This window comes from Argentina silus (genome assembly GCF_951799395.1).
Source record: "Argentina silus genome assembly, chromosome: 7".
Lineage (NCBI taxonomy): Eukaryota > Metazoa > Chordata > Actinopteri > Argentiniformes > Argentinidae > Argentina > Argentina silus.
In genome coordinates this window covers 15594104-15620160 of record NC_139661.1, presented here as the reverse complement: position 1 = coordinate 15620160, position 26057 = coordinate 15594104, and the positions used below count along the sequence as shown (strand labels likewise).

General features: G+C 46.6%; 1 protein-coding gene across 2 annotated transcripts; it reads left to right on the top strand.

Moving 5' to 3' along the window:
• On the top strand, positions 1 to 25883 carry gak (cyclin G associated kinase). 2 transcript variants are annotated; one of them, XM_083673646.1, is made up of 29 exons: positions 1 to 76; positions 554 to 772; positions 3543 to 3604; positions 4095 to 4154; positions 4588 to 4702; positions 5015 to 5157; positions 6335 to 6460; positions 7437 to 7526; positions 7931 to 8066; positions 8402 to 8514; positions 10426 to 10501; positions 13131 to 13254; positions 14969 to 15018; positions 15335 to 15483; positions 15728 to 15850; positions 16209 to 16342; positions 17194 to 17388; positions 17715 to 17832; positions 18109 to 18188; positions 18436 to 18629; positions 18962 to 19120; positions 19365 to 19841; positions 20042 to 20206; positions 20432 to 20563; positions 20711 to 20797; positions 21118 to 21345; positions 21775 to 21923; positions 22185 to 22361; positions 22850 to 25883. In XM_083673646.1, the coding sequence occupies exons 2-29, from the start codon at positions 631 to 633 to the stop codon at positions 22949 to 22951; spliced, it is 3906 nt and encodes a 1301-aa protein (XP_083529772.1). In that variant the 5' UTR covers positions 1 to 76; positions 554 to 630; the 3' UTR covers positions 22952 to 25883. The 2 variants fall into 2 exon arrangements, with proteins under 2 accessions (XP_083529772.1, XP_083529771.1); XM_083673645.1 differs by lacking the exon at positions 1 to 76 and having other exon boundaries at positions 443 to 772.
• The last annotated feature ends 174 nt before the right edge of the window (positions 25884 to 26057 follow it).

Sequence of the window (26057 nt, the reverse complement as noted above, 5' to 3'; positions counted from 1 at the left end):
AAAAACAAAAAATATGACATGAAATGACAGGTGTGGTTCTGTAGAGATTAATTAAAGCAAGTGTTGTCATGGCAAGGTTATTATAGGTTATTTACAGCAAGGTTTTTTGGGGGGGTCATAAACATTATCCATTTTGTTTAAGCGTGTATGGTTCATAGACATCAGTTTCCCAGTCTAATTTTATAAAATGAATGAAAATCATTTGATGGATTAGATTTTGCACCACAATACACAATACACACATATGCATATATTGTAACATCGTTTTTTTTCATAGTTATTAAGTTATTAAATAGTTATTGAGACTACTACTATAATTGATAAATAATAAAAACAGTGAATAATTATGTCTTAAATATTTAATAATTCACCTGTCAAACTGGACTGGAAATGATGATGCTCCTGTCACGGTGGCTGACGTCAGCATCTCACGGAAATACACAGAGATGGCCTCTCTGTCCGAGTAGGAAAAGAATGTTTGTGTAGAGAAAGAATTGCATAATTTGACACCACCGCTCACAAACAACTCAGTAATATAACCGTTTCATTTTAGAAACTGTTGGAAACTATATATTTTCTCTGTAAGGCCTGGATACAGCTCGGTGAGTTACACGGGGGACGCAGGACAAAATGTCCCTCTTCCAGTCGGCACTTGATTTCCTGGCTGGGCCCGGTTCATCGGGAGGCGCAGGTCGGGACCAAAATGATTTCGTTGGGCAGATTGTGGAGCTTGGTGACATGAAGCTGAGAATCAGAAGGGTTATTGCAGAAGGTGAGTTTTTACTCAAGGTTTATAATCCATGTTGGGGCTTGACAGCTAGCCATACCTGTTGGCTAGCTAGCTAGCTAGCTAAGGCTATTGCTAGCAAGCCAACAACAACAACATTTTGTGACGTGTGAATGAGATGGCCAAATACATTTGATGTCTACCACCAACCATTCATTGATTAAGAATTTGACAAATATATAGGCACATTTTCTTTCACTTTCTTTTCTCTCTCTCTCTCTCTCTCTCTCTCTCTCTCTCTCTCTCTCTCTCTCTCTCACACATACACACACACACACAGTCATCTTCCTGAAGATAGCAAACACTAAATAAAAAGAGAAAATCTGATCAAGATCAGAGAGAGAGAGATATGGAAGGAAAATATAATAGAAGGTTCCAGTGGTGAAACGGTTAGGTAGAGCCTCTTGTGCAAGTCCTCATCTCTTCAGAGTCTACTGCATTGCAGAGTTCCGTGTTGACAAGAGAGACTCACTGAATGTCAAAACATTCTTTTGAATACCCCTGTCTGTATGGCTCTGCCCTGCACCTATGGTCTCCTACCTCTTTCTGTGGAGCCTCAATTTTTTTAAGAGTCGAGGCATCATTTGATCTGGTGCAGGCTTTTGATACAGTAGTAATAACGGCGGATTTTTGACATTGCAGCATGCATGTTCTCAGATGGCATATCTTTCCGTAGTCTAAAATAATGAACAAAACAAGTTGACAATATGCCTGTAAAACTTTTACTTAGTCTTTGAAATTGGTTTCAAGAACCCCCTTCCCTCTAGGATTGGTCCAACACTACAGAGGCTACTTTCCCTCAAGTAGACTGGTGTGACCAGATTATAGACCAGTCTGCTGTGGTCAGAACCACTCAGACATTGATCACCATCAGAACTGTCGAAGTGTGACTGACATGAGGTCATGTGTTGCATGCATGAAGTTTTCGGTCGCATCGAGGAGGGGTTTCCAAGGCCCATTGTCAAGGGCCTGTTCTCTGTTTAGTGTGGAGTGCTTGACAGTGAGACTCTTGTCATGTCTGGCTAGGCTTTTCTATGGGGTTTTCTGTCCCTAGAGCCAGTGAAACACAAGATCCTGCCCGCCTTTTCATTCTGGGCCTTTTAGTGCCACCACAGAGGAGGGCCTGGTAGTTGATTTACCGGTCACCATGGCTACCTGCCTTGTCCTAGTTAAGGTTGACCGCTCCAGACATTGAGCTGAGTGAACTCCCTTTCCTCGGACACACACACACACACACACACACACACTCACTCTCTACCTCTCTCTCGTCCCCCTTTCTCTCACCCACCCCCCCTCTCTCTCCCTCTCTTTCTCTCTCTTTATGGCCTGTGACCTTCTGAGGTAGGAGAGTGTCAGTCTCCATGGCCACTCCCTCTGCATTGGCTTAACAGGTTTACACACTACGTTGTGAAACTACAGAGTGACTGCTGGCTGTTTGAGCAGTGAGCTTTGTTTGTTCACTGAGATACCAGCTGTCACATAGCATAGCCATGATGGGACCTTGTGCAGAAAAGAGGGCAAATTATCATTCAAAACCAACGGAGAGAGAGAGAGGAGGAGCTGCATTTCAGTATTTGGCAGAGGACAGAACCGACTGCTGTAGGCTCTTGTTTCAGCAAGCAGGCCAATATCATTGTTTGTCATTGAGGAATTGGAGCAAATCCTCATGGACTCGTTTGAAGGGCTTATGGGTGAAATACATTATAATGAGATCTGAGGTGTAGCATGACTCATTCATGATAGCTGTGAAGACAGAGGAATGCTCACATGGGTATCAATTAGGTGTTTGGCTGGAGGCTTACAATAACACAGTTCTCCTGAACCTGATTCACAGTGCTGACGGGACTACATCCCAAATGAGTGGGCTGGTGCAGTCGATGTTTTGGAATCTGCATTTATTGTTTAACTCAACAGTCTGTTTATGATGCATTAGTTCTGTAGGAGTGAGCAGCACCACTTTCTTTTGAAGATAAGGCTATGCTAAAGCATTTGCAGAAAAGCTAGAAGCGACTAATCGACTACATTTACATTTATTGCATTTAGCAGACGCCTTTATCCAAGGCGACTTACAACAAATACATTTGTCTAAGTAAATGAATCATCTATCCGTAAGTCATTATGAGAAAAAGTAAGCAATGCTTGGACCAGGGGCCATTGGCAGTACTTTTTTTTTTTTTTTATTAAAACAGGAGAGAAACTTGTACAGGGGGGTAGTGTGGATGAAGAGGTCTTACTAACGTCACACGCAAGTGTTTTTTTAGTCAACATACGGAAGATAGGTTAGCCTTAGCCTCTTCCCTAGAACACAGCTGACTGCATCACTCCAAATGTCACAAAGTGTTAAAACAGAGAGGGTGCCTATTCAGCAAGTATCTCAGACTCCACCGTGTTCCAGAGAGCGTTGGGTCACTGTGCTGATTCATAGTAACAGTGAAAGATGTCAAAAGAGGTCAGACAACAGCAGTTCTCTTTTCTTACAGACGTTGTTACAACATCAGCTGTATCTTCTCCACCAGATGGGCTGTCGTTCTGTGTGTAGCCTGGTTGTGTGGACCTAAGGGTTGTTACTCTGGCACCAGAACAGATATTTGCTTTGTTGAAACTGATACTCCAAGATGAAACAAAGCAAAACTGGCAGTTTGTGTTCCAGGTAACTAGGCTATCTGTAGCCTACCCAAGAAGTTCATTCCAGAGGCTGCTGGTATGCAACCAATGAATGCATGTAAATAAACATTCTTTCCCTCTGTCTCTGCAGGTGGATTTGCGTTTGTGTATGAAGCCCAAGATATAGGCAGCAGTAAAGACTACGCTCTCAAGGTAAGCATGTCCCCCAACACCTGCCACCCCTGCTCTAGCCTCAGTTAAGTACAGCATGCTGCTTGGCCTAGTTACCTGTTTTTACTCTGTGTTTCTGTGTTATGCGTAAACTGTGAAAGGGCAGCTGTGTTTGTGTACGTGTTTCTTTGTGTGTAGACGTTGAATGGGAAAGTGTGTGTCTAATTGGCTTTACATCACGTTAGTCATCTCCCGCAGCACTTCCCCCCAGCACCACACGCTTACGATTCGGAGTCACGCCTCGCAGTCGTATGACTCGCTAAAGTCAAATAATGACAAATACTTTACTCTCTAAATTCACTCCTACCAAGGCCAGGCTTGAGTCATTGCTAATCTAGGTTTATATGAGCTGTGAGCCATAGCCTGGGGACGAGGTTACTGCGTGTCTGTGTGAGGAAGTTGAAACGTAAACTAACGGTGTGTGTGTGTGTGGGTAAGTTTAAATGTAAACTGTGTGTGTTTGTTTTTGCAGAGGCTGCTGTCCAATGAGGAGGAGAAGAACAAGGACATCATCCAGGAAGTCTGCTTCATGGTATGTTTTATGTGTGCTGGGGTCAGAGGTCACACTCACTCATGGAACATCAAACACAGGCCTGACATCTAGAACATTCTGTAGCGTGACACTTGGAACACTCATTGGAACATCAAACATAACTATAATAATGTTCTAACATCTAGAACATTCTATAGAATATTGTAAACATTCTGTGGCATTACACTTAAAATACTCTTTTAATATGAGACCTAGAATGTCTGTGTCTGTGTCTGTGTCTGTGTCTGTGTCTGTGTCTGTGTCTGTGTCTGTGTCTGTGTCTGTGTCTGTGTCTGTGTGGTGTGCGTGCAAGAATGCCTGTGGGTGTGTGTGTGTGAGAGTATGACACACAGTAGCAGTCCTCACCACTAGTAGTTCCATTCGTATAGACCCTGTCCTGCAGGCCTTTTCCTTGACCTCTCCTCCTCCACAGAAAAAGCTGTCAGGTCATCCTAACGTGGTCCAGTTCAGCTCTGCTGCCTCCATCAGCAAAGAGGAGTCAGACACGGGACAGGCTGAGTTCCTCATCCTCACTGAACTCTGCAAAGGTGCACACAACTATTCATCCACTCTTGGAGGAGGAAAAAAATAACTTTTTTTATTGTTTAAACTTTAAACCAACGTTTTAGCCTAACAGCCCTCAGGTTTTTATTTAGAAGCTTTTTCTATGAAGTTCTATATTGCTCACCCCTTCCTGCAAAGATGTTGCTGATTAGGCACTTCCTGTCTAACCCTCCTACTTCCTGTCCCTCTCTCTCCTTTCTCTTTCCCATCATCCGCCCATTCCCCCTCCCCCCCCCCCACATCTCTTTCCTTTCTCCTTCCCACCATCCCCCGTCCCCCCCTCTCCCTGTCCCCAGGTCAACTGGTGGACTTCATCAAGAAGGTGGAGCAGAAGGGACCCATGTCATGTGACACGGTGCTGAAGATCTTCTACCAATCGTGTCGCGCCGTGCAGCACATGCACAAACAGAAGCCCCCCATCATCCACAGGGACCTCAAGGTGAGGTCAAAGTTCACACTGTCCCCTCTCCGCCTCCCATTCTTGATTTCCTCTCCATGTGCTTGATAGACAGGTCGTCTGGTCCGTAATCATCAGTGGTGTGTTCATCTGAAAGGTTCACAATGTTGCAGTTTAATTTAATTTATAGAGTTGGGGCACTTAGTGGCGTAGTACACTAATGCGCATACCACATAATCGCAAGGTTCCTGGTTCGATTCCGACCCTTGACATGTCTTGCATGGCATCCCTCCTCTCTCTCCCCTATCCTTCCTGTCAATCTCGACTGTCTCTATCCCATAAAAGAGAAATGCCCTAAAAACATATTTAAAAAAAAAAAAAAATATATATATATAGAGTTGACATGACTCCCTATTTTACAGTACATGACAGGCACTCACACAGTGCCTGGGCTACACAGCATTTTTCACACCTCTGAACATTCTGGAACATTCCGTTCTCCTGAACAGGCCCCAGGGCTCTACTATCGGAACTGCAGTCCACACCCACTACCAGCTAGCCAATTCCCTCTGCTATCTAATCTGTCTTCTAGCTCGCTTTATTCTCCAACATGAAAGGTCTAAGATAATGGTGCGTTCAAGTGCTACTCGGAAACATTCTGTCTTAAATCACCGGGAGAGAGGTCCCCTTTTCCGCACCCTTTTGGTTGATTCGGAGATGGCTAGTATTGTGGGGAAACTTCTGAGATATCAAAGTAACAAAAGTTTCCTAGTGGGAGTTTGTTATTTCTGGGGACCACTTGAATGCACCATAAGAGCCTACAGTAACTCTCCAGCATCGTCTCCTCAGCAGCTCTTGACTGTGAGCCACTGTGTTGTCAAGCCTTTATGTTTAATGCTCTGTGATAAGGCACTGTGGTATATGAGTAGTAGTTGCAGTGTTGATCTGGGGCTCTGTTCTCTGTAAAAAAGACACAGAGACACACAACACACACACACACACAGATACACACACCACGCACATACACACACACACACACACACACACACACAGCTGAGTCATACATTGTCGCGGTGTTTTGGCATGGCAACTGAGAGCCACATCTAATCTGTGAATGGGATGAGAAAAATCCCTCATTGCTTCCTCTTGTTTTTGCTGTGTGGATTGATTAAGCGGTCGATTGATTGATTGATTATCCTCCTGTCTGGTCTTCCTCCAGATTGAGAACCTATTGATCAGCCACCAGGGGACCATCAAGCTGTGTGACTTTGGCAGCTCCACGTCCATCGCCCACTACCCAGACTACAGCTGGTCCGCCCAGAAGAGGTCCATGGTCGAAGATGAGGTAACCTAGGCAACACTGCTAGTCCAACTCCATGCTAACGCCATCCTGGGGATGTTTCACTTTTCAGTAATGAGCATCAATAGTTGTGTGTCTTTATTATAATAATAATAATAATAATAATAATACATTAATAATAATAATACAAAAATAGAAAATAAAAAATAGAAAATATAGGAGACAGTCACAGAACATAGGGCCCTATACATTGAAAAAGCAAAGCCTGTCTGAACAGGTGAGTTTTTAGCAAGGTCTTTAAAAGAGTCAATACTGTCAGCAAGCTCTTATCTTGTTATATAGCTGCGTATTACTTGTGTCCTACCTCCTCTTAAGTGTCTTTCGTTGTATTTGTGGATGACTCTGCTGCAAAAATGTCTCATTTGGACAAGTTAATTCCTACTAGTACTAGTAGTGACTAGTGTCTCACCTCCACTTTTGAATTGATGTGTAAACTGAAAAGTTGATTCATGTGAACTTCCCCTGTCCACTGAATTGCAAAATACATCAAAATAGTACTATTTTGTGGTATCCCCGATTCCACCATCACTGCTGATATTACTATTATTATTACACTGGCTGCTCTGCTACTTCCTGGCTCAGTAATGGTTAATTAAATCAGAGTACACTGGTTTTCCTCAAACCCCTCCCCATCAGTCTCAATATCCACCAGCTTAATGACCCAGGAAGCTAGTTATTGGCCAAATTAATCATTGATGGCTTTTCTTAGAAATGTATTAAGCCCCACAATTTCCCCATTTAAAGAAGATGAGATGATGCTGAATGTTCTGGGATGTCCAGTATATCTGTACATGAGGCTCCACCAGCCTCCGCTGATATTGGCATGTCCTTTACTTCTGTTACTCTTCCACTTCCATTAGTCAGCACCACATGTGGGTGTGCGACCTATATTACTGAGTATGCTTCATATCTTTATTATAAAGCATTATAAACAGCCACCAACCCTCTCCTCTTCCTCCAGATCACCAGGAACACCACCCCAGCCTACAGGACACCTGAGATGATCGACCTCTACTCCAACTTCCCCATCAACGAGAAGCAGGACATCTGGGTACGACTCACCACTGCAGTTGCCTTGTGACTTGCATCGGTGTTTCTTAACTTTTTTTGTGCCAGGGACCAGCAAGCTACTGTTTGGTCTTTCCACCCTCCAGGGCCACTTATATTGATGTTATCTCTCGAGGACTGATTAAATCTGTGTCAGCTAACTGTCTAAGAGACGGGTCATGGTCTCCACAGAGAACTGCTTATGTTGACACTAGCATTTGAGAACTGACTGAATCTGTGTCAGATATATAGTCTGAAAACTAGCCCTATCAGAGACCACTTCTGGTCCACAGACCCTGAGGGTGAGACATGCCCAGGTAGGTTGTTTGAATGTTCCCTTCTGCCTCACCTGTTGTGATCATCGGCCCTGTCCTGACAGGTTTGTTTTCCTCTTCTTGGTGGCTCTAGGCTCTGGGTTGTATCCTCTACCTGCTGTGTTTCAAACAACACCCCTTCGAGGAGGGGGCCAAGCTACAGATCGTCAACGGGAAGTACGCTATCCCACAGAACGACGTCAAGTACACCGTCTACCATGAGCTCATACGTAAGTCTCATACGTCTGCTCTCGGTGCAGAAGCATCTGAGGTGAAGCTTAAGAAGATGCTACGAGATCTTCGAGATCTTCGTCATTTGTAAACCTCTCGTTTCGGGTTAGGTTGTAAATGTGTAGTTCGTACAAATGTAATCTATGAACTGAATAATGGTTTTGCCTCATTCTGCCAAGGAATCTTTCGTTTTTCAGCGCCAGTATTTTTCACTTTCACTTTCGGCCCGCGTTTTTGCTCATTAGCGCTTCTTTTAGAACTATAGGCTGAAATGATACAAATGATCCGGTAGCATCTCTTTAAGACAATTTTTTATTCTGCTCTATTCTGTCAGGTTCCATGTTGAAGATCAACCCAGAGGAGAGGCTGTCCATCACTGAGCTGGTCAACCAGCTACAGGAGATCGCTGCTGCTCGCAATGTGAATCCGAAGTCCCCCATCACTGAGGTAACTAGTGACCTCTGACCCCTTCTCACACACACACACACACACACACACACACCTTGTGTCTTTAATGAGATTCTGAGGAGGGTAATTCAGGGTAACACCTCTGACCCCAGGCACTGCTAGAATTAGAGGTCAGGTCACCTTTCCCCTCTGCGTGTGGCCTTGAGATTTATACTGAATTAGGAGTCAACTCCTCTCCGATACCCACTATCTCCTAGTAGCTGCTCCTGTAGATCTGAGAGGATAGGATTGGTTTAAGCAATATGGTGAAAATACCACTCTTGCCTATCAGAAGGCAGATCTAAATGAGCTTAGAGGGGTAGGGTGCAGTTGAGGCTGGCGGAGGTAGAAATGGGATGACAGGCTCATTGTCATGCATTGAACGGAATGAGGAATGGTATCACGCCTCCACCAGCCTCCCCTGGTAAGGTGTAGTGTCTGATTTGCATCGAAACAGGAGAGAAGTAAACTGTGGTTATGTGATGAGTGTAAAATGAGTTTTTCGTCACGTTTATAAGACTCCACTGTGGTAAACAAGAGAGTTCCTCAGACGATACAAAGGGAGACAGTTCTCCCATAGGGCCACCAACTATCTGAAGAGCTATTGAGAGAGTCCCTTGCCTGCCTCCCTCCATCCCTCCTTCCGTTCGACCTCCCCCCCCACCCCACCCCCCGTCATCGGCCACAAAGGAGTGTCTCATCCCTTCTTCAGTCTCCTTCCTCAGATACTGCTGGCCTAATGGCCCTGTGATGTCACATGATGGAGAGAAAAGAAAGATACAAACAGGAGAGAGAGAGGGAAAGACGCAGGGTGGGAGGCAGAATGAGAGAAGGATTGAAAGAAAGGAGAGAGAGAGAGAGAGAGAGAGAGAGCACGCGCTTGGACACTATACTAGATTTCTAAGATTGGAAGTTTAGAAGCAAGGACACATTTTGAATCATTTACAAATAGCGTTTTGTTTGTCAGAGGGCTGGTACAGATTTACATGTGGACTTAGGGTATTGTTTTTGTGGGGTACTGTTTTAGGCTACTAGTATTTCTTAGGCTACTAGTATTTCTTTTGTTGTGAATCTAAATAAAGTTAGAAACTTTTGTTGGTACTTGTTTTATCCTGGTGTTCAGTGAACAGTAACCACTTCAGGCAGAGTGGGGTGGTGTACTAATAGTAGTTGTAATAGTAGTATTGTAGTAGTAGTACCTAAGGTAGTTGTATTGTCTGTGGGGGGTAGCCCGGTGGTACCTGTGCCCCTGCATCTGAGGAGGAGAGGAGGGCAGCAGATCCTGGTTGGGATGATCTGGGTTAAGTGGGGGTTTCTCTGTGGCCTAAGGAGCTTACCCCTGCCAGGAGAGAGAGAGAAAGGAGTCACGCCCAGCCACGGCTGCCAGAGCTGGCGAAGGTTTCACCCTCAACTACACGCACACACACACCGTTACACACACACGCTGTTACACACACACACACGCGCACGCTGGTGGACATGTAGCACTACCACAGCGCCGACGCTACCGTAGCTCTGGACTTTATTTGGATTTGTTTTTGAAACCTTTATGATTTAAAAGGAAGCAGTTGTTCAACATGTTCAACTCTCTGTTTTGAGTGCGGACCTGCGATGCTCCTCTATTGAAGAAGACTCCATGTCCGCTCTACTCGTTTGACTGTTTTTTTTTGTCTTCTACTATTCGTGAACTGTTTCGGTGCCGTCTGTGTTTTGGTGCTTTTGAATGACGACCTGTAGTGCCACTATCCCGAGGACGTCTCCACACAGACCGGCCTATTTTTAGGACACGTTTTTGTATTTTTTTTTTATTTTTTTTTGGGTCATTCTTGAAGTGTGTGTGTTGTCCTGATGAGCATGCTGAGCCCCTACTACTGTTGGAGGCCAACTGACGATGGTTATGAATCTCTACAGCTGCTGGAGCAGAACGGAGGATTCGGTAACAATGGAGCACAGCCCCCTGCACAGATACAGAACATCCACAACGCAGGTGAGTCTGTCTGTCTGTGTCTGTCTGTGTCTGTCTGTGCCTGTCTGTGCCTGTCTGTGTCTGTCTGTGTCTGTCTGTGTCTGTCTGTGTCTGTCTGTGTCTGTCTGTGTCTGTCTGTGTCATCAGTGTCCCTCTGCATGTGTGTATCTCACTGTGTGTCTCTATGTTCATCCATGAATGCCTGATTCTGTGTTCTACTGTCTCTTTGTGTACGTTTGTGTTTGTGTGTAAGTGTGTGTACATGTTTGTGTGTACGTGTGTGTACGTCAGTCTTTGTCTCACTGTATCCGCAGCCTCTGTGTCTGTCATGTGCTTTTGTTTACATTGTCGATGTTCAATCTTAATTAGCTAGCAATTGTGTGATGATGATTATTGGAATAATTGCATTGTATTTGAATTATACATTCTTACCCTACAGCTTAAAAATCCCCAGATCCTTGGTTAAAATTTAAATATAAATTTTTAGATGCAGTATACAGTTTAAAAGTTGTTCAAGGACAAGCTGGTGGGCGATCCAGATGTGTTGTGGATGCATAGACAAATGGAGAATCCATATTGTCTCCCTAGTACCATGCTACCAGCCATAGCTAGCTAGCCATTGCTTAAAGGTTGAAGTTTGAAATTCCTAAATCATTGATTCGACCGTCAATAGAGTTGTCAAGAACAGGCTGGAGCAGGGGGATCAGCAGGCTGTCTGAATGCATAGCAGATACATTAACTAATTGAATGCCAAGGGTGAATCAAATCACACAAATTGTCAACTTTCTAGAGTGCCAAGGGTGACTTTATCCACCAAAAATGCATAAATGATGATGCTTCATTTTGTAGACAATCAAAGCATTGTTGCTAGGTAAATACCACAAAAAAAAACACCTGTCACTCTAGGTGGTGCGTGTTCCGGAATGATTTGGCAGTTGGTGGGTTAAAGACAGTGTCTCCATAGTGTCTGTCCTGTCCCATTCTACCACCCACAGCCAGAGCCATGATTTGGAATGAAACAATGGAGAAGTTGATTGGTTGTGTGATGAGCGTAAAATTAGTTTTTGATCACATTTATAAGAGTCCTCTGTGGTCATCTGTGGCTCAGTTGGTAGAGCATGGTGCTAACAGCGCTTAAGTTGTGGGTATGATTCCCGCTGGGACCATATATACTGAAAAATGTATTGACTCACTGCATAAGTCACTTAAAAGCGTCAGCTAAATGGCGTATATTATTATTATTATTATTATTATTATTACTCCACTATGGTAAACATATAAAGGGATACATTACACACGCGGTGTCTCCATATCGTCTGTCCAGTACCATGTTATTTGCCACAGCCCTAGCCTGCCCTCCCTCCCCCATCCCCCCATCCAGTTCAATTCCCCCCATCCAGTTCAATTCCCCCCATCCAGTTCAATTCCCCACGGCCTCATCAATCAGTTGTCCCTGTCGCCACGACTCCCTCACTCTGACACTAATCGCAACTGATGCTAGTCTGAGGGCTAACGAGGAGCAACTGCCGAGCCACACAGCAGGTCACACATGGCTCGCTAATCTGGTTAAAGCCTCCCTCCTACCTCCGCGCCGGGTGCCAGGGTGAAAGAGTTTCCTTGAATCCCAAATTAGCCCCCACCCCACCCCCCACCCCCCTGTCCTCACTCTGCAGATCTGAGACGATTGGATTGGTATAAGCAACATGGCGAGACCGTCGCGCATCATGGCTCCTACTGTGCCTTTGGAATAGGGACATAGAGAGGCAGGCAGGGTGACTGTGATGGAGTGTGTCAGTGGGGTCTCTCTCTGTGATATTGTTTAAGCTGACTCTGTCCTGGGTAAACAAGAGGGCGGGAGAGGAGGCGGCTGAATGATGTACTGCTGGTTGGCTGCTTATCCCGTACCCCAGTAAGTGGACTAATTCGTCGGCCTGTGAACACATTTCAAAGTCAATGGTCTGAGGGCATGCAGACCTGGTCAGAGACTGACTCCGCCACCTGATGGCCAGATGGCAAGTCTCTCCAAGCTCCTTACTACAGTTGTTCACGCTGTTGTTTGTCGACTGTTGTTGTCGCCAAGGACTGGTAAGCTACGCTACGATCCTTCCTCCAAGGACGACCGCTTATGTTGAAATGATCGCTTGAGATCGGACTAAACCTGGCTAATCATCTGAGAGACCGCTCAACAACATGATGTCATCCCAGGGACTGGTGCCGGTCAGAGATATTTAGCCGCACACACACAAGCCCCAACAGAGAAACCAGCCCCAACACTCCAGGCCTGTTGCTAATCCCCATGTGTCTGTTAAGAGGATTGCTCTTGTACCAGCTAGCCATTTGGTAATACCAGGGTTCTCTCTGGTAAGACCAGGGTTCTCTCTGTGAAGACATAGATGTGGATCAATGTTGATGAATGTTTATGTAACTCCTTAAGCATCAAGGAGTTACATAAAAATTCCTCAACTCCATTGTGTTGACATTGTCTTACGACAGGTCATCATTCACGTCATTCACGACAGGTGTCGTGACTCGTATCAACTCAACTACTTCTTTTGGACCAAAGACGTTAAAACAATGTCTTAAGTCGTAGGACAATGTTGTGATGACGGTGTATAAACCTGTTTCTCTGTCTATTTCCCATGATCCTCAGGGGTGTATGGCGCAGATCCTGACCAACCAGGAGGCGGCTTCTTGGACATCCTGAAGGGCGGGACTGAACGATTCCTGACCAACATCAAAGACACCTCCTCTAAAGTCATCCAATCAGTGGCCAGGTGAGAAAGGTCATGACCTCTGTGCTGATGAAGGGTTGATGGCGAAATGCGTCCACAGTGACTGCTGCTATGTGTTTAATATATTGTGTATTTGAAGAGGCATCTGGGCTGTAATACAATGGGAAATGCGCAACTTCTGTTTCCTATTTTATTTGAATTAAACCTTTATTGCTCTGTAGGGAATTTGGTTTACACATGGATGAGCACAACAGTGATCTGAAAGATATCACAATTGTTTATGTACTGACCCTGTTCCAAGCCCTGGCTACCCTAGTCCGTCTGTTAATTCTGGATTGAGCCAATGGTTTCTCTATGGGAGTCATCCGTTGACGGATAACGCAGATGACAAGGGTCTGTACGTGTTGGTTTGACGGGTTTTTTTTTTACGGACAGAGAAATTCAGAGGACTTTTCACAGGCCGTTCGTCCGTTTAGCCAATTAGAAACAAGGATGTGTTGTTGACTTGCTAGGTCGTTTCAAACGTCACGCCCCGAATTTCACGGATCAGATCAGATACTGACATACAGTTTTTTTGCATTTGTGACGGGGGGCCTCACAGAGGATGCACAGTGGAGAAGCTCCCTCAGCTGTAGGTTATCTGTCTAATCAACACAATGCTTGTTTGTACGCTTTGAGAGCACAATTCACTCCCCCCTCCCCCACCCCCTTACACACAAACGAGGTGTAATCCTCTCTTTTTAATTTGTCGACACTCAGTCGATGTCCACTCATCCTGGTTGTTTTGATTTATTCGTTTGATTGCTTTTGCCCGCTTGTTTTTGTTTGTGTTTGGTATTTTATTGTCCTGTTGTTGTTATTTTCTCTGCTCCTCCTGTCCCACCACTCATGGTCCTTCTGTAACCACTTCATCCTCTAGCACCCCCAGGTAAATATGGGTCACCTCACCATGCACCTGTCTGTGCCGCCTCACGCCCACCTGTATGTGTCTAGTTTGTTCCCTGTGCGTTTGTGTGTGTGTGTGTGTGTGGGCGCACGTCACGTTTGTCGTGTGTGTGGATGCAGTGTGTGTGTGTGTGTGTGTGTGTGTGTGTGTGTTTTTATGCACATAAGCGCAGTCCAGCTGCTAAGGCTTCCCACTGCTGTGTCCATAACAGAGCACCCAGCTTGCTGGTCCATAACAGCAGAGACTGAGTGGGTACTGTGTGAATAGAACTAGAGTTTGAGAGTTTAACCCTCCACTGCATACTAAAACCACCATCCCGGCTCTGTGTGTGTGCTCCTAACTCACACTCACCTGTACATCCTTTAATCCCGCAGATACAACTAGTTAGCATCCAGATCAGGGGAGGCTGGTGGAGGCAGACATCTGAGGACGGGCTCATTGACGGGTATTGATACCATTCCTCATTCCGTTCCATGCATTACAATGAGCCCGTCCTCCGACTTCTACCTCCACCAGCCTCCCCTGGTCTAGATGGTTTAGTAGTAGGCAGTAGTGGTGTAAAAGTGTGTTATCAACCTCTGTTTGATTCACATCTTCATCTCTTGAGTCTGCGATGATGGTAAGATGACTATTGTTTGTGTGTGTGTGTGTGTTTTTCAAGTGCAGTGAAATGCCATGAGATATCGTAGATCACACAACTTGAACAGAGTGTCTCAATTAAAACAATTCAATCAATTCCAGATAGCAGATTTGAGTGCTGTTTTGTTTGCACTGCACTGACTAAAGTGTGTTTGTTGTTTCTGTTCCTAGCTATGCTAAAGGGGACCTGGACCTCTCCTACATCACCTCTAGAATAGCAGGTATGGGTCCTCACTGCACAGCTCTCACACAGGTCTATGTTTCAGAAACAGTTCCAATGTTGACAGATTTGTCCTTGAAAAGGCAGTATGTAGGTCAGAGATCTCATTATAATATCTTGAAAAGGACCATTGGTGAGTGTACGTGAAGCGCAACAATCTACACTGGATAACTCTTTGTGTGTGTGTGTGTGTGTGTGTGTGTGTGTGTGTGTGTGTGTGTGTGTGTGTGTGTGTGTGTGTGTGTGTGTGTGTGTGTGTGTGTGTGTGTGTGTGTGTGTGTGTGTGTGTGTGTGTGTGTGTGTGTGTGTGTGTGTAGTCATGTCGTTCCCAGCCGAGGGAGTGGAGTCGGCCATTAAGAACAACATAGAGGACGTGCGTCTGTTCCTGGACTCTCGTCATGCGGGACACTACGCTGTCTACAACCTGTCCAAACGCTCCTACAGATCCTCCAGGTTCCACAACAGGGTGAGAAGATGCACTCTCTTTCTCTCTCTCTCTCTCTCTCCCTCTGTCTCCCACAACTACTCTCTTTTTGTCTCTCATCTCTCTCTAAATAATATGCCTCAGGACACATTTCATTGCCTAGACGCAGAAGTTCTGGAAGTGCGTGGACAGCATATTTAACCCCTGTCCTCCTCGTGTGTGTGTGTGTGTGTGTGTGTGTGTGTGTGTGTGTGTGTGTGTGTGTGTGTGTGTGTGTTCTCTACAGGTGTCAGAGTGTGGCTGGCAGGCGCGGCGAGCCCCCAACCTCCGCAGCCTCTACAGTGTGTGTAAGAACATGCACCTGTGGCTCAAACAGGACCAGAGGAACATCGCCATAGTACACTGTCTGGTGAGCACTTGCATACTACTGTACTACGATACACACTCACTACATAGTGCACTGTCTGGTGAGCACTTACACAACACACCTGCATACTTCTCTACTATACTCACACATGGCATAGTACACTGTCTGGGGAGCTCTTACACACTTACATACTAGTGTACTACTACCTACACTGCATAGTGCACTGCCTATTGAGCAAGCCCACTGGCCTACAACACCACATTCCAGACCTGAGTAGAAATAGTGTTTTGTATCCTCTCTAAAACCGGTCCTCTTCTTCTCTCTAAAACCGGTCCTCTTCTTCTCTCTAAAACCGGTCCTCTTCTTCTCTCTAAAACTGGTCGTCTTCTTCTCTCTGTAGGACGGGCGGGCTGCGTCGGCCGTGGCGGTCTGCTCCTTCCTGTGTTTCTGTCGTCTCTTCACCACAGCCGAGGCGGCCGTCTACATGTTCAGTATGAAGCGCTGCCCCCCAGGCATCTCCCCCTCACACAAGAGGTGGGTGCTACCCCCCTCCCTGCCCCTAGTTCCCTCCCTGTCCCTAGTCCCCTCTCCCTGCCCCTTGTCCTCTCCCTGCCCCTTGTCCTCTCCCTGCCCCTAGTCCCTTGTCCTCTCCCTGCCCCTTGTCCCTTGTCCTCTCCCTGCCCCTTGTCCTCTCCCTGCCCCTAGTCCCTCGTCCTCTCCCTGCCCCTAGCCCTTAGTCCCCCAGCCATCCCCTAGCCCCTAGTCCTCTCCCTGCCCCTAGCCCCTAGTCCTCTCCCTGCCCCTAGTCCTCTCCCTGCCCCTAGCCCCTTGTCCTCTCCCTGCCCCTAGCCCCTTGTCCTCTCCTTGCCCCTAGCCCCTTGTCCTCTCCTTGCCCCTAGTCCCTAGTCCCCTCTCCCTGCCCCTAGCCCTTAGTCTCCTAGCCATCCCCTAGCCCCTAGTCTTCTCCCTGCCCCCAGCCCCTAGTCCTCGCCCTGCCCCCAGCCCCTAGTCTTCTCCCTGCCCCCAGCCCCTAGTCCTCGCCCTGCCCCCAGCCCCTAGTCCCCTAGCCCCTAGTCCTTGCCCTGCCCCTACTCCCTAGTCCCCTCCCTGCCCCTAGCCCCTAGTCCCCCCCAGCCCCTAGCCTCCTTCCAGCCCCTAGTCCCCTCCCTGCCCCTAGCCCCTAGTCCCTTCCCAGCCCCTAGCCCCTAGTCCCCTCCCTGGTCCCCAGCCTTCAGTCTACATGTTCAGTATGAAGCGCTGTCCCTCGGGCATCCATCTATGTGTTTGGTTGGTTGGTTGACTGATTAGCTTGACCTGTGAGTGTGCTGACTGTTGATTGGCCGGCCTGTGAGTGAGCTGACTGTTGATTGGCTGATCTCCTGCAGGTACATAGAGTACATGTGTGACATGATGGCCGAGGAGCCCATCATCCCCCACAGCAAGCCCATAATGATCCGCTCCATCATCATGACGCCCGTCCCGCTCTTCAACAAGCAACGTCACGGCTGCCGGCCCTTCTGTGAGGTGTACGTTGGCGACGAGCGTGTAGCAACCACTTCCCAGGAGTACGACAGGATGAAGTAAGTTCACACACACACACACACACACACACACACATACCACCCAGAGTATGAGAGGATGAAGTAGGTTCACCAACCACCACCCAGGAGTACGACAGGATGAAGTAAGCTCACACACTCACACACACACACACACACACACACACACACACACACACACACACACACACCACCCAGGAATATGACAGGATGAACTTATCCATTCTCATAGACAATCTGTGAAGCCAGTGGTACATTGCAAATACAATGCTAAACACTGAATACCATTGAACATGCTATGCACTGGGCACAGGACTTGAACATACATAATGTATTTCTTTCTCCAGGGACTACAAGCTGGAGGACGGTCAGGCAGAGATCCCTCTGAATGTGATGGTGCAGGGGGACGTTCTGGTGGTGATCTATCACGCGCGCTCCACCCTGGGGGGCCGTCTGCAAGCTAAGGTAGAGGGGTTTGTTGTGTTGTTGATTCTTCAAGATGAGCATCCAGGTTACCGCTGTAACAGTTGACATAGCGTCACATGCATGTACCAAGAAAGGATGATGCGTTTTTACACAGAGCTATGTAAGTCTCTACTTTGATTCTGTGGTTGTATTTGGCTACATAGTCCTTGTGAAATGTCTAGTGGATTGTAATGTCTAGTAAATTCACTTCGGCTAAGGCCACGTTTGAGCGGTTGTTATTGACTACATGAACTCCCTGTGGTGTGTGTTGACCAGATGGCCTCTATGAAGATGTTCCAGATCCAGTTCCACACTGGCTTCGTTCCCCGCAACGCCACCACTGTCAAGTTCAACAAGTATGTACCGCCGCTACCTCCCCTTATACCTCAGTCTGACTCTAAAGACTCTACCAGAATACTGTCCCAGTGCCCTCAGCAGTTGGTGTGCAGAAATGTAACTCTCTCTGTCTCCTTTCTCTGTCACTTTTCCTCCCTCCCTCCCTCCCTCTCTCTCTCTCTCTCCCTCCTTCCTTCCCTCTCCTCCTCCTCCCTCCCTCCCTCTCTCTTCTCCTTCCTTCCCCCCCCCCCCTCCCTCCCTCCCCAGGTATGATCTGGATGCGTGTGACATCCAGGAGAAGTACCCTGACCTGTTCCAGGTGAACCTGGACATCGAGGTAGAGCCCAGAGACATGCCCAGCGCCAAGAGTCCTCCCTGGGAAAATTTCCACACCAAAGGCCTCAACCCCAAGATCCTCTTCTCCAGCCGCGACGAGCAGCAGGAGATCCTCACCAAGTTCGGTGGGTATCATGGGTAGTGTAGTTGATTCAAGGGAGGGGGGCTAGGAGGAGGCCAAGGTTGAAAGCAGAGCTGGAGTCACGTTGCTGTAGTTGTAACAGAGTAACACATGAAACAGTCTTCTGTTCTATAACCAAGGAGCATTACACTTTGAATTCTACTGGTTCTCAACGTGAATTGAGTCCCATGTCTATGAAACAGACGTCAAGTTGTTGCAATCAGTAGCCCCGCAATTAGAGTTCCCCCAACCGAGTCTCGAACTTGCGACCTCTGACTTGCCAACACACGCGCCGTAATGTTTCGCTAACCCTAACCCCCCCCCACCCCTACACAGGTAAACCAGAGCTCCCACGCCAGCCTGGTTCTACAGCCTTCTACGACGCAGAGTCTCCCCAGCAGGAGCAGACCCCAGAGGGGTCCACCACAGAGCCAGAGTCCCCTCAGAGCACCGACACCAACGCCAACAACTTCTTCCAGACGCTCGACTGGGACGGTACATACATGGCTACTATCACACCATTCTGTCACACAATGATTACTTTGGTGTATTCACAACAGTCACTTTGAATGAGTTAGTGGGTTGAGAGTATTAGATCTTGTGCTTTGTGAGTTCATTGTTATGATGGTGTCCTGAAAAGGCTATGTCTTTATGGAATTAGTTGAATGCAGAGCAGGAGACACATTTCTGTTGTAACAGACAGACTAATAGAATTCTATTCTATTGTATTCTACTGTAGAGGGGACTGGCCACCATGACGCGTCCGACAGTCAGGGGTGCACCATGGACGACCAGGACGACCTCAGTGACCAATCAGAGGCGGAATCCTACTCTTACTCCGCCCCCGGCGTCGAGCCCCTCTCCCGGGACCCCAGCGAGCCCCTCTTCGATGCCGAGTTCCAGACCATGCCCTCTGACCCCCCGCCCAGCGCCACAGCTGACCTGCTGGGCCTCAACTCCGACAGCGCTCCCGCCTCCTCCTCCTCCTCCTCGGCTGCTCCCCCTCCACCACAGCCCCCCCTGGTGGCCGGAGGGATGAAGGGCGCCTCCAGTAACAGCGACCTGCTCAACGACCTGTTTGCCCCGGCGCCCAGCGGTCGCAAGGGCAGCGCCAATGATCTGATCGGGGACGGGGGGGCTCAGGAAGACCTCTTCTTCGGTAACCCCCCCAGTAACTCTGCTGCAGCCCCCACGTCTGCTTCAGCCACACCCAAACGTAAGAGTCTCCACAAGGGTTAGACTGGCTGAATACATGTTTGTCTGCTTGGGAGTCTGCTTTTCTGCTCAATGCTAAAAAAAAAATTATGCTCTTTAGGCTTTATCAGTGAAGTTGACAGATGTAGAGTCTATACTATACTGTATAGAGTACTCCGTCCCCCTCTCCAACATGCATCTCTGCTGTTGTTTGTCCTCCAGCCATGAACGACCTGTTCGATCCGTTCGGGATGGCCTCTGGTTCGGGTTCAGGGGTCGGAGCGTCGCGGCACCAGTCCGGACCGGACCTGTTTGGGGACCTGCTGAGTTCTGACAGCGGCAACACCAACCCTCCACCCACCTCCAACACCAGCCTCTTCAACCTCAGTAAGACACCGTCACTAACCCTAACCCCAACCCCACCCTCCATCACTAACCCTAAACTTTATGCTATTAAATCCATGGGGGGAGTGGACAAGTGTACACTTCAGGGACAAGGGTGGGGAATTGGGACACAGGGTTCAGAAGCCTTGCATGAGTGGAACTAGAACACCAGAGGTCATATAGTATCCAGTTCCAGAGTTCTACTCATTGAACGTTGTGTGTTGACAGATAAGCTGACCAACGACCCCCCCAAGATGACATCATCTGCCAGCCAGCCGGACCTGCTGGGGGGTTGGGACAACTGGGCCTCGGGGGGCACCAGTGGCATGGCTGCTGCCTCTAGCAAACCAGCCTTCACAGGTGTGTGTGTGTGTGTATGTGTGTGTGTATGTATGTGTGTGCGTGTGTGTGTGTGTGTGTGTGGGCCTGCCTGCGTGTCTCTATGATTTACCCAGTAACAACATAAATAACTGTTCGTCTCATGTTTTTCTCCTCTTGTCCTCCCAGCTCCTGGAGTGCCGTCCTTCTCCAAGGTCAAGTCCCAGAGCTTTGACCCGTTTGCAGACCTGGGAAACCTGGGTGCCCCGCTACCAGGTAAGACTACTCCACAGAGTCCTGGGGTGTTTGCAGATAGAAATGTAACATATAGAGCTGACATGACTCCCTATCTTACATGACAGACACTCTCATACCTGTTATAGACAGTCCATATCAGGGGAGGCTGGTGGAGGTAGAAATCGGACGACAGGCTCATTGTAATGCATGGAAAGGAATGAGGAATGGTATCAAACACATGTTTAAAACCATTCCTCCTTCCAATGAGCATGGCCTCTGATTTCTACCTCCACCAGCCCCCCCTGGTCCATATCTATATGAACATTCTGCAACACCTTCTCTGCTGTATTCTCCTCTAGGCTCCTCCAGTGGTAGCTTCAACTCCAAGCCTGGGTCCTCCTCTTCCTCCTCCAAGCCCTCTGGCCAGCCCTGGCAGGGTGGACGACCCGCAGCGGGCCAAAGCAAGCCCTGGATGCCCCCCGCCGCCCCCAAGCTTGCACCCCCCCAGTCCGCCAAGCCCAACTACAACCTCAACTTCAGCGTGATCGGGGGCAGAGAGGACAGGGGGGTCAGGGGGCCAGGGTTCGGTAAGAAAACACACTGCTGATGTCTAAGCAGTGCTTTTTTATTGACATTGATCTAGCTGATTTATGTATTCATTTATGCCATTCATTTAAACAAGATGGTGCACATCGAATCAACGTTTCACATTGATGTTTGCTTCGGTATAGACACCAATCTCATTGTTTCTCTCCCTGCTAGGGGAGGCTGGTGGAGGCAGAAATCGGAGGATGGTCGCATTGTAATGCATGGAATGGAATGAGGAATTGTATCAAGCATGTGTTTTGGTAGCTTTCTTTATTCCATTCCAAAACACACTTGTTTGAAACCATTCCTCATTCCATTCCATGCATTACAATAAGCCCATCCCGCTATTTGTACCTCCACCAGCCTCCCCTGTTCCCTATGTGTCTTGTTGACTGACTGTGACGTTGTCTCTGTGCTTGTGGTCTCAGGTCCCAAGCCCAAGGTGAAGGAGGATGACTTTGAAGACCTCCTGTCCACTCAGGGTTTCGCCTCCAAGCCAGACAGGAGAGGCCCCAGAACCATCGCTGAGATGAGGAGACAGGAGATCACCAAGGACATGGACCCTCTCAAACTACAGGTTTGTAGTTCTCTCTTTAACCTTTGACCCTCTAAACCAGGAAGTCCCCCGACTTATAGGCTAAAACTCATACAGGCAGATCATATTGGGGTGTTTTCCCAGACACAGGTTCATCTTAGTCCTAGACTAAATCACACTTTCAATGGAAAATCTCCTTTTGAAGATCCATTTTAGTGTAGGACTAGGCTTCATCTGTGTCCGGGTCTTAATCTGTACTGAGGGATTGTTCTTCCCCTTCTTCCTGGTTCATCCCTCCTGTAGATCCTGGACTGGATCGAGGGGAAGGAGAGGAACATCCGGGCACTGCTGTCCACGCTCCACACGGTCCTGTGGGAGGGAGAGACGCGCTGGAGGCCCGTCGGCATGGCCGACCTCGTCACTCCGGACCAGGTCAAGAAGTTCTACAGGAAGGCTGTCCTGGTGGTGCATCCTGACAAGGTGAACGGTCACGGTCACGTTCAAAAGCTTTATTGTGAATGTTTAAGGGTCAGAATTGAAATGTGTGTTTGGTCTCAATGGCTTACAACATCACAATTGAAGATATCATCACTTTTGAATCATTATTAGCATCATCCTTGTTACTGTTTTATTATTATCTAAGTTTACCCTGATAAGGTAAAATAGAAAGAAACCATTACTGTGCTACATGTCATTTTCTTACCGGGTAGTGCAGCAAGTATCTTAAGGACTACTTTGCCTGAAAATACCAGACAGTCCTAACTCAGTGGTCAAGTTTGAATTGTTTTTTAAAATAATAATAATATATTTATTTTGTACAGTGCTTTTCTCAGTCCTGAAAGACACTTTACATCCACGGAGAAGACAATCAAGTAGCGAATGGTTTCTGCAGCAAATGGTGTATGTGGCAAATGGTAGCATGGTTTGATGTGTGAATGTTAACGGCAGTGTAACCTCTGTCCCGACAGGCTACAGGAAAGCCCTATGAGGACTACGCTAAGATGATCTTCATGGAGCTCAACGACGCCTGGTCAGAGTTTGAGAACCAAGGTTCTAAAGCCCTGTTCTAGAACTCTGTGACTGAGAGGACTGAGCCCACATTGGGCTTCTGGGCTGGAGGGCTCCTCGCCTCTGAGAGGTCTGCTGCCCCCTTCTGGTGAGAGAGAGGCGTCTCCCCTTCAGTTCTCATCTGCACTTGTTCGACATCATCAGCCCTTAACAAGGGACACTGCCACCATGACGGGGGCACAGGGTGGGGGGGGGGTTAAAAGCTAAAAAGGGGGGAAGAATAATGACAGAGACAATCACAGAGAAGACAAAATGGCCGCTCTCCCTCCAGTCTGAAATGTTGGGACTGTACTGTAGCCTCCACTCCTACAGACTTGCTGTGTAGACCTGAACCTGGTCTGGTTGATACATACTGCTATACTACTTTACACTCCACCTGTCCTGGGACTTAAAATATGTGAAAACCTGCTGCGTCATCCATCCATCCATCCATCCATCCTCGCGTTCCTAGAGACGGGGTTGTTTCATCCTGTTGCTTGACTGACTGTGTCACAGATCCATCTTCTGCTCACTAACAAACCCCGCCCCTTGCTGTAACAAGCCCCTCCCCTCTGTTCGTCCTCCACCAATGGCGCCTTGCTCTGCAGATGGCTCGTTCAGAACTGCACCCATGTCAACCCAGAGGAGAAAAGAAGTGGAGAAAAAATGTAATATGGGGATTTCATCTGGTTGCTTTTTGCCATGTGGAATTGTGGAAGTTGTTTGTCTATTTTGGGTTTTTGTTGTGTTAATGATGTCATCACACATATCTTCAATGAGGAGGTTCATTAGGGTGAAGGTAGATGCTGAGCCACTGATTGAACAGTCGTGTGTGTGTGTGTCTGCGTGCATGCTTGCGTGAGAGTGTGTGTGTGTGTGTGTGTGTGTGTGTGTGTGTGTGTGTGTGTGTGTGTGTGTGCGTGTGTGCGTGTGTGTATGTGTATGGACCAATGAATCGCCACCTCTCACTCTGTACTGGTAGAACATCATGCCTTTCTTTTTCCAATCATAAGCCCTTGTTTTTATAATTCCATGTATCACACAAGATGTTACAGAGAGTTCTGTAAACCCTCCACTCTGTGCACCGTAGCTGTTGTTTGTCTTTGAAAAATGGCCTCATGGTCCTTCCAGCTTTTTGGGTTGTTTTGTTGTTCTTTTTTTTCTAATTTTACATTTTACCTCATGGACCAATCATAAACACCTATTTTCTTATTTATTATTTTTGGGGTATCACATGTGTCCATGACATTTAATTGCAAAAACGTAATAAACTAAAATAATATATGAATTGAATGTCTTGAAATGCAATGGAGGGGTAGGGGTGGGGAGGGAGGAGGTTGTTGATCTTATGAGCCAGTTGTTTTGCCGAGATAAAGTCATTCCAAAGCATCTATTAATATGAATGTGCTTTTTATATGGTCTATGTTGGTTATTGGGTATATGTTTTAGTCTTGCTTACGTCTTTACCTTTACTTTCCTCCGAATATTTTGTAAAAAATGAAGGAAGGGTTGCTTTGTTTTTCTAAGTTGACAGTGATCATTGCTTTTGTTCATATCCCACCTTTCGAAATCCTTCCTTGTGATTCCAGTAACTGTAGGAGGGGCCATGTTTTATTGCAAGGCTATTGTTGACCTCACTTTGACAGTATCATGTTAGCATGAGGATAAACAAGAAACAACTCACTAAAAAAAGCTCACTGAACCAAATTCAACTACAGTACACTAATATGAATGTAGATTTCAGTACAAAAATAAAAACATGTTTGATCCGAGGCAAGTGGATGGTATTGATACTTGTATCTCAATGTGTCATGAAATATGAAGTTATTGAACAGTAGACAGGTTATTGTACATGATGGTCATTGTTGACTCAGACTGTGAGATTCAGATATCTGACAGCCTGTCAATAGTGTCATGGTGTATATGCAACGTTAGAGATGTTGATAGAGATTACCATATGGTGTTGTATAGCTAAGTTCTAACAGTAGCCAATGCTAAAGCAATTACTACTAAACCAACACCCATCATCCAATATTATTAAAGCCTTAAGTGGTCATTTTCATATGTTTATCCTTGTATTCAGATTAAGAAGGTCATTGGTCCATTGATGTATCATTGATCACCCACTACGATAGAGGCTTTAGCAAAGAGAACAATAAATAATACAAATGTTAGCTCTTTATTGCAAGTTGTTGAGCTTTACTCATAGTTATGATTGTAGTGAAATTGTAGTGAAATACGGTATTACAGAATGAGATGAAATATGATGCCATTTACCATTGTGTTTTGAAATAGCCTATTTTTGCAATGAAATAAATACTATTCAACTGACTCCTCACGTTAAAAATGGTGCACCAGAAGAAATGCAATCGATGTTGACTTGGAATGTGTGCTGTGCTTCTATGAGAAGCTTCTGTAGAAATGTTTATCATTTCATGAGCAAAACCCGCAGCATCAATACCATTTAGTTTTTAATCACAATTCTGTTTTTAAGTGCAACTATTGCAGCGGGGTTCAAAAGGAAGGTTAAACTTCAACCATGGTGTGATGATGTGTAGCTTGATCTACTGGTATCTGGCCATTTCAACATCCAACTCCAAATGTTGTACAATTTTAATTTAGAGTTGGATATTGAAATGACTTGAAAACAAATGAGTTAAACAATGAAGAGAGTGGTCTGGTTTACTTTTTGTCTGACTAAGATGTTTGCTTAAGGGAATGTTGTTTATAGCAGCTGCTGAATTCAACTCTGTGATTAAACCTTCAAATGTTTGTGAAAAAGGACCATGAGACCAATGGGGCCACACAGTGTGTTCTATAAGGAATACCAATATAGCACTCTGGGGCCACACATTTCCACATTGACCTTGGACTAGCTACTTGCTTTTTTGTTGCCTTCACTTTTCACCTCTGTCTTCTGTTTGGTCTTCAATAAAAGTGTTAGTTTTTTCTTCAGTTTTTGTACTTTCTGGTATGACATTTATGACCATTAAAACACACTCATGAAAAAGGCGTATTTTGTATCTGTGTTTTTTTCTTCCCTTTGTGGGTAAATTCAGAGATGTTCCGTTATCTTTAAGGAGCACGCTCAGTAGCGTCATAACCATAGACTTATTAGATAAAAATGAG

What these genes read in the sequence shown, in the direction of transcription:
- gak (XM_083673646.1), top strand. Translation starts at nt 631, where the DNA reads ATGTCCCTCTTCCAGTCGGCACTTGATTTCCTGGCTGGGCCCGGTTCA. An exon ending in CAGAAGGGTTATTGCAGAAG is followed by an intron (nt 773 to 3,542) that starts GTGAGTTTTTAC and finishes CTGTCTCTGCAG; the next exon opens with GTGGATTTGCGTTTGTGTAT. An exon ending in TCGCCATAGTACACTGTCTG is followed by an intron (nt 15,851 to 16,208) that starts GTGAGCACTTGC and finishes TTCTCTCTGTAG; the next exon opens with GACGGGCGGGCTGCGTCGGC.